The 12434-nt window shown below is 36.0% G+C and overlaps 1 protein-coding gene and 1 non-coding gene across 2 annotated transcripts; one reads left to right on the top strand and one right to left on the bottom strand.

The window, feature by feature from the left end:
- The first annotated feature begins 5821 nt into the window (after positions 1 to 5821).
- LOC143645170 (olfactory receptor 51G2-like) lies at positions 5822 to 6769 on the top strand. Its single transcript, XM_077114743.1, has one exon. The coding sequence runs from the start codon at positions 5822 to 5824 to the stop codon at positions 6767 to 6769; it is 948 nt and encodes a 315-aa protein (XP_076970858.1).
- A 4462-nt stretch (positions 6770 to 11231) lies between these two features.
- Positions 11232 to 11422, bottom strand: LOC143645433 (U2 spliceosomal RNA). The gene has a single exon (XR_013157142.1). It is a non-coding gene; the product is annotated as a U2 spliceosomal RNA (small nuclear RNA).
- Between the last annotated feature and the right edge of the window lie 1012 nt (positions 11423 to 12434).

Here is a 12434-nt window from a genome sequence, read left to right as displayed (position 1 = left end):
CTCATCCCAAACAGAAATCTGAAAAATGTGTCAGGTATATTTCTTACTCTCCCTAATTCCCAATTCCTAATCATTGCCTAATATTATAGATTCTACTTCTTAAATATTTTTCCTATCATTCACCTCTTTTACATTAACTATTGTCCCTGACTGAATTTTGACCTTATTAAGTGTAATATTTTGCATTTTGCTAAACGGCATCATCTTTATTCCCAAACCAACTCCAAACAGAATGGAAAATAACTTGCAAATTCTAAGCCTGGTTATGCTGCACACTCGTGCAAGCTTTCCCATTCTTTCTCTTCACCTTTAAGTTAACATCTATGCTCCTACCTATCACTATTATTCCTTATTGCTGTTTTATTTCTGTCTCAAATATCCATCTATAGTTATAGTCTTTCATGCATGCTTAATGAAAAGATTTCTAATGCATGTCAAGTGAGGATATTACATTCTCTAAAAATGCACAAGAACCTGCAATAAAAAGGAGTTAATGCAACAGATATGTTTTACTTTGCTCTTGCTTATCTTTATGGCCATGTTGATGACACTTGATGAAGCTTTGAGAACTAAGCTCTTGGATGGTTCACATAGTTACTGAAATTTTATGTTATATGTATGTCCAAAGCAGAGGATCAAGATGAATCAGGTCGGTAGTATGTGTAGAGAGAATATGAAACATATGATGTGTACCTGGTGCTTGGTTTGTGGTCTGCACCAGGGCTGGTCACATGACAGATTTGTGCTTATGTGACCAACTCTGGACTTCAGAATTCAAGTGTTTTCCTTGTATGGAGACATCTCCTGTGTCTCTGAGGTTTGCAACTATGGAAATAATTGAATCTTGTGTGACCCTTGCAGAGAGAGAGGAAATACTTAGAAGTCTAAATTCGCTCTCTTGAAACTTAACCTATATATACCCTTTTCCTGCTTCCTGTGCACAGTTGCCCTTTGATACATTAAATCTTAGTCATATGTATAAATTTATATTAAGTTGTATGAGTACTGCTAATGAAACACTGAATTAGTAGAGGCTCATTGTAACCCTCAGAGGACTCCAATGCCTCATTCTTAACTTGGTCCCTATTCAACTTCTCCAGGCCATTCCTGTACATCTCCACACCTACTGTAGCCAGAATGGGTATCTTATATCACTATCTCCTCTGCTTCAAAACAAAATTCAAGTTCAATTTATGTGCTCCAGGTGAAGCCTTTTTAATCTCCCTTATAATCATTACTCAGAAAACATGAAGAATTTACCTTAAGGAGGATGGAAGAAGATAAGGGAGAGCACCAGTGAACAGGTGGGAATTGGCTGCATTTGAAGGAGGTGAGAATTGGCTGTATTAGGAGGAGATAAAGGATTATATGCCATAGAAATATAAACGCAATGCAGGATGCCAGGTGTTTGGGGTGATGTCTATCTGCAAGAATCTGAGAAGTTCCCAGGTTGGAAACAGAGGAAAAGAAACTTGAATCAAAACTAGTTCCTTGTTCTAAACATATACCATGTGTCCCTATAGAGATTTGGCAAAGACCTACAATAATTAGTAACAGTCAGATCTCTCTGGGACATATTACTTAATGCTGTTCTGAGAGTCTCTACCACAGGAACTGGGTGTGGGCCTCTAGGGAAAGACAGGAGTAGTTCTTTATAAACCTGCTCACTTGGCATTATGCTCAAGGCAGGGAGCCCCACAAGGCCCCAGCTCACAGCCATCCATAGAGCTTTTGTCCCTGTCCTAGCGTCTGGTGAGTGCTGAACATCTTAGGCTAGGCTAGATCAATTCACAGAGACTTTTCCTTGGTCTTTGTGGAATATGATGTACCTGGGGTAGAAGGCAAGAAGAGTCATGTGTTGTTCCATATAAAGATTCATACTCTATGAAGATCTCTGAGACAGTAAGAATTTTTGATGGAGGTATATATATCACCTTTACTCCTTTGGTGTGATATATTCCATAGTTTTGAGAAACAATACCTGGCCTTTCTTTACTCACTTAACAATCAATTCTTGGTCTTAAATTTTAAGATCAACTGCACGTCCAACTACATTTATTTATGACACATATAAAGGGAAGAAGGGAGTAAGGAAAAAAGAAGGGAAGGCAGGAAAGAAGGAAGAAGGGAAGGTAAGAATGCAGGAAGGAAGGAAGAAAGGGTCAGTGTGATATGATTTCTAATTTCCACAGGCCATTGTAGCAAAGGCAATATCAAATATTTATTTACAAATGAGGACCCCAGGATAAAGTGCTATATGAAATTCTTGTCTTGAAATGAATTATTTAAGGGGAGTTTAAGTTATAGAATTAATTTTAAAAGCATAATGTCTGCATTAATCTCTAAAGAAATGATATGACTTAGCTTATGTAGTGTTTCCCAAGGCAGTGTAAGAAACTCTGGGGCTCCATTTTTGTAACCTTGGCACATGACATAGCCTTAAAAAGTTTAAGGAAAAGCATAGCCAAGAAGATACTGAGATGGACAACATAGTGACTTAAATCTTAGAAAGCTGTACGTTTTCAAAATAAGACTCCTATAATTCATAAAAATTAAAGTTTTCTACAAATATCTGTCACTGTTCAACACAATGTCACATATGCAAAGAGCATATGATGACGAGGCAGTCAGAGGGGAAACTGTGGAGGGATCATTATCAAGGGAGAAACATGCATGGTCTTGCATTGCAAACTCTGCCCTTTGTACAAAGAGGTCTCCTGCCTTCCATTTACCTGCCATTTTACTTTTAGCATTTCTGTGCAAGCAAATCCAGACAGTTTGTAATGTGGGTCTCTTCTCCATGTATGGATGAATACACCTATAAAGTTGTATAGCTGTTTTATTACTAAGTATTAAACATTTTATAAAATTTCTTTCAGGACCAAAGGAAAAGATGAAATTTCCAGATGGCTTATTTTATAAAACAAAGTAGGCTAGAGGTCTTTAAGGCAGTAAAGACTCCTGACACTGAGTCCTTAAGTAGGAACTTAGAACACCTGTCCAGCACGCACAAAATGCATTGCAGGAGGGTAAAGTTCTTAATAATCTAAGTGTCACAATAAAATGAGCTACCTCCTAAATCATGACGTTGCCCATTCTTTTCAGGGATGTTGCAGGGTTATCAGCAGGAGTTGGAGAAAATAACCTTGAAGAAAGTCAACATTTTCTCTGGGAAAGCTCAAATACAGCAAATTAACAGGGTTTTCTCTGCTTACTCTGACTGAAAATATCATGTCTAAGTTTTATATGGGAGGAATAATTCTCCCATCTGTTCACTCTTGGCCCTGGAAAGCATCAGGGAAATAGCCAGGCAAATACATGTTTCTACCTCTATTTGATTTATTTACCAAGTCCCTAAACACTGAACACCATGAATAGGCCTCCTGGGAATACCCTATCCCTATCATTATTCCCAATAGCTAACACAGTTAATATCCTATGTTTTGTTAGAATTTGCCTTTATATTCACCATTTCCTCTCTCCAGAGTCTATCAGTGAGTCTGGCATGTAGTAGGCATTTCTATTTTGTGGAAAGAATTAGTTTTCACAATTCACAGAATACAGTGGTCTCTGCTATATTTCTGTCGCCCCTGCTTTCCTAACTCCGTTAATTCCCCACATCATTAGTACCCCTACTTCTGTCACCCAAGTTCAGATTTTGTGGGACTCCTTCCCCTTGTGAAGATGGCAGTTCTCTTTCCTGGTGTGACTAGTATGTAATATATGTGTTATAGCTCAGGACACATTCTCATACAAATTCAGGCATGGAGGATGAATTTCTACCCTGTGTTGATGTTTAAGAGTTTGATGGTAACAGGTGCTCTTTTCTGACTTCCCTAGGAAGTAGAGTCAAAACAGTGACTTCCAAGTGATCCCTAAGGCTTTTCTCATTTGTGAATTGATCACCAATTTGTCACATGTCACTTTAGGCAAGTCTTTGGCTTTGCCTTCTAAATATCAAATTGTCTTCTTTCCTACTCTTGTCATACTTCAAAAATGGGTGTGATATTTATTCATACAAATTTGTTACTGTAGTATCCAAGGAACTGTAATGCTTAACTTTTCAGAGTTTTTATTAATGCATTGGAAGATTTTCTACACTCATGAGGATTTCAGTCTATTGGAAAATTTTTTATGGAAATTGGTTTTCCCTTGCTTTTGAAATCACACTGTGGTTAATAGCTTAGAGGCAGACCTTTTGAAAGGAAGGTTGATAGGTATGAAGTCTACTCATTTCTCACCTCTACCTCCGTAACCAATATTCAGAGAGAATTCTTGTCAAAGCAACACAGATAACTTCTGAAAATCATCTGCCTTTGCCCTCTTCAAAGATAGACCCACAAAGAAAACTCAATTTTCCTAGTCTTATACTCCCCTTTTCTATTGTTTCCTTTCTAAAATCCCAAAGGCCTGCCTCTACTTTTTTTTCTTGGAAGTGATTATGATTTTTCTTTCTCCACCACTTGTTCTATAATCACTGTCAATATTTGCTTACTGTTTGATAACTCTACTTGCTTAAATTCTGACATCTTTGTTCACCCTTTACAGAATTTCTATGGATTTTCCTTAGACCAATGATTTGACCAACATGTGAAGTGGGGACTGCAGATATTCATGACTTAAAAAGCCACACACAGCAGAAGGTAGAAAAATATTAGAATATAATGAAGATTGTTCTTCATCATATTCATGTAAGTCACATAATGGTCTTCCTTGGAAGATATTGAAATTTCCACTGTTAAGAAAATTTCCCTAAGATGCTGAGAAAGGAATATAAACATTTAATATTAACTATACATATATAAAAATAGGTAATATATATGACCAAATAGATCATATATATATGTATGCCAGATTTCTCACATCTCTATGTACTCAAATTTCACACTTCCCTCTATAACGTGTCCTTGAGGTATCCAGGACCGTTCATAGAGAAGAGGAGTTGCATAGGTCAGAAAGCAAATGACTGTTGAGATCTTTTATCAGTTTCATGGTCAATGCTGTCCTGAAATACATTATGGATCTATTCTATGTTTACTAGTGCATTACAAAGGCAAATGCTATATATTACCTGTCATTGTCCCTAACATTGATTATATAGCAAAAGCTCAGTAAATGTGTGATGCCATTGAGAATATAATATTGTTTCCAATACAAGTTCTGTGTAGTCTTCACTTTCTTCCTCTCACTTATCCATACCATCTCTGCCAGCAGTTTGTAGACCACAGCTTCTTCCAAAAATTGAGAAGGAATTTAAATTCAGTAAAGGCACTCGTCATCCCAAATGCACCTTGATATCCTTCCCCAGTTTTCACTTTTGATGTTCTTGGCCCTTTTCAGAACAGAAGATCAATCTAGCAAAATCAGGAATTCAGGGTCAGTGATTATGATTTTATACTTTGCGTTCTAACTCCCAAACCGCTGCATACAATCTCCTTATCCAGTTTTCTTTAGAAATCTTATATTTTGTAAGCAAAAGTAGTCTAACTTATGCACATGGGTCCTATGCTCTCAACATGGAGTTGTCTTTTGTATTTTTAAATGCATGCACTGTCTTCAGGATGAGGAATGTATTTTCTCTATCTGAATGGCTCAAATATGCTGCTGAAACCTAAGGAAAACCACCACTAGTATCAATATCATCCTCCAGTGGAATTCTTAAAAGAGAGGAGGTTCAGTACCATGAGAAGAGGTAAAGAGGAAGGGCAATTTTATTCTGTAGGCTTTGCCCTATGGTATGGCATGATTGAAAAATGCTGTGAATGAATAACTCTTTGCTTTATTCTCAATTTGTCCAGAGCAAGCCCTTCCCACAATTACTATGACAACTCCTAACAACATCAATACCAGCAGCTTCTACTTTATACTGATGGATCTCCCAGGCCTGGAAAGTGCACATTGCTGGACAGCTATTCCTATCTGTTCAATCTTTATTCTTTCTGTGATTGGAAACATCACCATCATATACATTGTCAAGACTCTGCCTAGCCTTCACACACCTATGTATCTCTTCCTGTCCATGCTCTCAATGGCGGACCTGGGACTCTCAGCATCTACACTGCCTTCCATGGCAGCTGTCTTTCTCCTAGGCCAGAGGAAGGTGGAAGCCTCAACCTGCTTTGTGCAACTCTTCTTCATTCATACTTTTTCAGTCATTGAGTCAGCTGTGCTGTTGGCCATGGCTTTTGACCGCTGTGTGGCTATCCGAGAGCCATTGCGTTATGCCACTATTCTCACAACCAAGTGCATTGGGACCATTGGGCTGGCCATCATTGCCCGTAGTGCTGTCCTCCATCTGCCCTTACCTGTGCTTCTAGGACGACTGCAATTCCAGCCTGTGAGTGCTCTGTCTCATTCCTATTGTGTTCACCCTGATGTTCTAAGACTGGCCAGTTCCAACACTCATGTGAACAGTGGCTTTGGCCTCTTCGTCATGCTCACCACCCTGGGGCTGGATGCTATTCTCATACTTCTCTCCTATGTGCTGATCCTGAAGACAGTGTTGAGCATTGCTTCCAATGCTGAGCGCCTGAAGGCCTTCAACACCTGCATTTCCCACATCTGTGCTGTCCTGTTATTCTATACACCACTAGTCAGCCTGTCCATGATCCATCGCTTTAGAAAAAAGAAACTACCGGCTCAGGTATACATGCTTCTCTCCTATCTGCACTTTCTTGTGCCTCCAATGCTCAACCCAATTGTCTACACTGTCAAAACTAAAGAGATTCGAGTACGTATCCTGAAGATGCTTCACCGCAAAATGCTCTGAGCTACAGGGACAAAATACTAGTGATAACATCTTGATCCAGAGCATAGCTTCTATCTGATCTGTGTCAATTAATTATCCAAAAACACTGACTGAAGGACAATGTGGTCTTTCCCAAGTCATCAAGGCAGTCCCTGTTCAAAGGGGAAAAACATTTTGATTGTTCTGCAAAAGTCAATCTCAATCTGTAAAGGACTGAAATTATGTTTTGCTTTGTTAAGGCTGCCAAAATGCAATATATCAGAAACGGACTGGCTTTGAACAATGGAAACTTATTAGATTACAAGTTACGTTTCTAAGTCCATGAAGATTTTCACATTAAGGCATCAGCAGGAGGATACCTGCTCTGAAGAAAGGCTGCTGGCATGTGGGACCTTTGTCACATGGGAAGGCAAATGTCTGCCATCTTCTAGTCCTTCTTTTTGTTGCATTTAGCTTTTAGCTTCAGAGGCTCTCTAACTCTCAGCTCCTCTGGAGGCTTTTTCTCTGTGAGCTTTTCTTTCTTCCTTTTATTTTTTTTCTGTCCTGTATGCTCTCATAAAGGACTTTAGTAAAAGGATTAAGATTCACCTTGAATGGAGTGAGTCACATCTCAATTGAAATAACCTAACCAAAGTTTCACACCTACAATAGAACATAGCCTTTTCTGGGGTATGTAACAGATTCAAACTAGCACAGGTTATTCTAGGGGAAACTGACAGTCTTGTAAGAGAATATAATTTACAGGTAAAAATAAGATCACAAGAGTAGGACTCAGTGATATCTAAAATGTCTTCTAACTAAAAACCTAGAATCCTACAAAAATTAAGTAAAAAGGGTCTCACTTTGTTCTAGTTCCTGAAAATTTGGCAAATATATAAAATCAGAATGTTTTCCTTCTGACCTGCATAATAAATGTGGATTCCACTGGAAAAATATAAACCAAATAATAATAAACTTCAGAATATTTAGATACATTTAAGAAAATAAAAGTTGTAATAACTGCAGTGCAATGACTTCTGATATAAATCTTACGCAGCTCATTATTTCTTTAAGCTACGGTATACACAAGAGGTGGACATATCCTGCAATATTCTCTAGGCCTTTGGATGAAGTTAAAGCAGTTTTCTTCACTTTCTGATAAATATATGTAAAATTCTGTGTCTTTGTTAAACACCATGAGTAGCCGTACTTTTTGAATGTGAGATTTTTAAATACAACTCAATGTCCCTTAACTCTTTAGGGAAGATTTAAAAAATAATCTTGGTACATAACTTGGGAGGTCAATTTTGTGAAAATTTTCTAGGATCTCTTGAACAAGGTCAGACTAGAGAAACTGATTTCAACACTCTGTCATGACTTTCCTTCTGAACTGAATGTTCATGTAGCTTCTCTGAAGAAATCACTCTATTAAAAATATAACCAAGAAAAGGTCAAGTAAATCTTTCACTTAAATGGAAATACTCTGGGTCAAATTGTATTGTAAGATTATTTACAACGTTGGCATGAAAAGAAGAAAGAAAAGGCATTGTCAGTCTTTGATTCCCCCCCTAAGTAATCGTTCATTGAAAACATATTTGTTCAACTACCCTAGACCACCTCTTATTAAAAATATAAATAAAACAAAATAGAATATAACTTCCTCAGGGTGAAGAGTTTAAATCGATTAGCAGAGTAGGAATGTAAACATAATTCTCCATTGTGTGACAGGTATTTTGGTGGCAGGTGGCACTGTTTACAGGGAGGATCCATTTGAATTGTGGGATTTCTAGAGACACATTGAAATGATCAGTTTTAAGATGAGACAAGAAAGTAAAATTATTTAAACACAGCAAATAAAGCCTTCCTTGAATGGTTCATCTCTCAACAGAGCCTGCCTTAATTTTTGCATTCCAGAAGCACAAAAATAGTTGAAATGCCTTGCAGTTTTTGGTATCTGACCATTAGTTTATCCTATGACTCTGCTTGCAATGCCTGATACTTTTCTTTCTTTGACACCTTCCCAATACCCCCACCCAAAATATGCATTTAGCATTGCCACACTGAAAATGCCTCTTGTTACTCTACCACCACACTCGCTGTTGAACTAGGTGACTATCCTTCATGCTCTAATAATATCTCAATCACACCTCTTTTACTAAGATCTTTCACTCAAGATGATTATATTGAGATTCAACCACGTTTCAATAGTTTATTCCTTTTTATTACTGAATATATTTAATTGCATAAATATAACACAATTCATATTATATATCAAATTTTCATATGGTTAAATGATTAAAAGTTAAAAAATATATCTACCTCCATATTTATCTCATGTAATACTCTGTATTCTTAACATAGGTCCAAATTTATACTGGATAATATTTCCTTCACCTTGAAGATCTTTAAAATTATTTCTAGTGTAGCTTTGGTAATTATGAATTCTACTATTTCATCTTCAATTTTGAAATGATTTTTACTTGATTATAATTATACCTTGGAAGCTTTTCTTCTTATAATAATTTTGAAATATCATTTCTTGGTTATAACTTCTTTATCTGACAGTAAGAAATCTGAATCCTATTATCTACAATTTATTTTTGAATCCATTCTTCTCTAGTACAATATTAAATAATTATTAAGAAATTAAATAACATTATTATTCTATTATAACCCAAAGCAAAAAATAAATGTCTGTGCATGAGCCCATACTGATATAAAAAAGCAACTAAAGAAATAAATGGAGAGAAGGAATAACTCTTCCTTGTAGAAAAAAATCCAAATAATAAAAATGAGGGAAATATAAAATTAATATTACAACACCACAATAATAATTGCTGCAGACATGATTTACTGAGGAAGGCTAAACTAATAGGTGAAACTTTAAGAAGAAATAGGATATTTGCATCGTTCAATTTACCTTACTGAAAAATTTAGTAATTACTGTACCATATCAAATTCTTTGATCCTTCCGGAGGTGGACTTAAATTCTCCTCCTCTTGATTATAAGTGGGACTCAATGACTCTTTTCTAACCAACAGAGCACAGAGGTAAGACAAACAAACAAACAAAAACTTTGTAATGAATAAACCTGGCAGTTACCAATTTAACCAAATAATCAAGTTTGCATCACCTGTAATATGTCATGTTGACATCATGTAGTCACTGATATAATGTGATGAGTAATATCCTTGTCCTAAATTCATACTCCAGGTTATTATGAAAAATATTAGATAAACCCAAATGCAGAGATATTCTACAGGATAACTGATAAGTATTTGTTTTTTCAAAATGTCAAAGTCATGAAAGAATGAGGAAAGAGCAAGAAACCATACCGAAGGAGACAAAAGTAACATGATGAAAAAAATGAAAGTTAGTATTCTGGATTGAGTTGTGGAAGAGAAAAAAAGATATTATTGGAAACCCTCGTGAGATTAGAAGATAGTCTGTAGTTTAGTTAATGGTTTTGTACCAGTGTTAATTTCTTAGTTTTAGTAAGTTTATTATGGCTAATTTCTTAGTTTTAATAAGTTTATTGTGGTAATCAAAAGTGTTAACAGGATAAACTGGGTGATGGGTGTACAACTCTCATGTAAATTTAAAATATTTCAAAATAAAAATTAAAAAATATAAGAGAAAAAGCATTCCACCATTTGAAGCCATGCATTATTTTTGTCATGAAAATACAGAGTCCATTCTTATCACTGTTCTCTAGTCCATAGTATATATTTACTCTCTAGCTGCTTTCAAGATGTTTATATTAGTCTTTGATTTTTAGCTGTTTAAATTTGATGTGTCTAGGTGGAATTTTTTCATTGCTAATGACCCTTGGGAGCATTATTATTTCTTGTGTATTCTTGTGTATTCAATGACCTTGAATTTGTGTATTATTTCTGTTTGTGGAATAATGGAAGCTATTCAACTATTATTTCTAAAACTTCTTTCCTGCCACAATTCTCCATTTTTTTCCTTCTCTGACTATACTCACATTATTGTTTGATTTAATATTAGTATATAGTTCATTGAGTACCTGTCAATATATTTTTCAGTGCTTTCTTTCTTTGCCTTGGTTTGGAATGTTTCTCTTGACCTGTCTCCATACGTCACTGAAATTTGTTTATTTTTCTTCAGTTCCCAACACGTTGATAACATATTATAATCTTATGAAGTGATTTTTTTCTTTTAATTCAGGTATTATATTTTTCATTCTGTAATTACCATTGGCTTCATTTATATAGTTTTCATTTCTCTATTTCCTATCTGGTAACTATGTCTATATTTGTATTTAAGTGTCTAAATATATCTATCATATCTGTTTTGAAGTAATTTTCTTCTAATTCAAAAATTTTGTGTTCATCCTGGATCTCCTTCTATGGCTGTTTTGTTTTATTTTGACTCTGAGCAATGTTTTTACTTCTTTATTTGTCTATTTTGTGTGTGTGTGTATTGGGTATCATTGATACCATTTATTGGTAGTCTGGATCATACTATCTTTTTCTTTTTTTTTTTGTGCACTGTTCCTGAAAGTACTGCAATACCAGGTCAATACATGGAGTGGACGGAGCGAGCTCCTATTCCACCTCCCTGCTCCAAAAATTCATTCAATACATTCTCCTTGGACAGAGGACGCATCAGTTACCAAACTGATAAGAACAGATACTACACTTGATCTTAGCCAAAAGGCAGAGAAGCAATGGCTCATATTATCTTATATAAAGGGAGTCAAGATTTGTTCTGGCAGTCAGTAAACTTACTGGAGGATCATTTTGATGCTTTTGCATTTGGTTTTTAAGTGTTATAAGGGTGGATAATTATTAGTCCTTACTCTAAGTTTCAATAGTCTTACTCTTACGATGTGGCGTTTCTAGGATTTCAAATCAAAACCTACAGTATTCAAAGACATCTGTCCTTGGGATGCAAGGGTAGTTCAGTGGTAAAATTTTCGCTTGCTATGCAGGAGACCCAGGTTCAATTCCTGGCCCATGAACTCCCTCCTCCCTCCCAAAAAAGACCAAAAAAAGTCTGTTCACTCTCTCTGCAAAAATTCCAGTGTTCCTCCTGTATTGTATAAAATCTAGACTCTCCATTCAATTTATAGCCCATCCTTGCCTGCCAGTAGTTGTTCTCTGCCAAGTCTTCTGGAGTCATGCCCTATGGATTTGCATCTTAGCATTTTGTCAAAAATGCAAGTGAATATCTAAGTAGGGCTCCTTCTTCTGCAGTGACTTCCTATCCAGTAGTTGCTCCAAATTTTAATTCATCTTACTGTATCTGAGATCTGATCTCTGTCCTCTGTGTCTTCAGCAAAGGGAGATTGCTCTCTATTGCATCCAGATTTCCTTTTTAGGCTAGTAAAATGCTGATAGGCAGAAAATTGGGGTGACTATTGAGTTCTTATTGTTGAAAGCATTCTCAGGTCTCTGTATAGTATCACATTCATCCTTTTGTTTTACAAAGGACTGTGTCCACAAAAACAGAAACTGTTATTTTAGTTTTGCTTTACAACTATATGGTGAAACAGGTAATTTTTACAATACATTATTTTGGAGGGCATGAATTGTCTGCCTTGGTAGTCAATGCTGTGGTTAGTATTTTGTTATCTATTAAACTACAGAAACATGTCTTAAAAGCTGGAAAGTCCTTAATTTTACTAAGCTTTTATTATTTCTGATGCAACCAGAGGAATTTTATTTATTAGTACTTGTAT

The sequence above is a fragment of the Tamandua tetradactyla genome, chromosome 8 (genome assembly GCF_023851605.1).
Source record: "Tamandua tetradactyla isolate mTamTet1 chromosome 8, mTamTet1.pri, whole genome shotgun sequence".
In the NCBI taxonomy this organism is placed as follows: Eukaryota; Metazoa; Chordata; class Mammalia; order Pilosa; family Myrmecophagidae; genus Tamandua; species Tamandua tetradactyla.
Note: the sequence above shows the minus strand (reverse complement) of the source record. Positions and strands in the feature narration are given on the sequence as shown.

Coding starts and splice junctions, on each gene's coding strand:
- LOC143645170 (XM_077114743.1), top strand. CDS start 5,822: ATGACAACTCCTAACAACATCAATACCAGCAGCTTCTACTTTATACTG.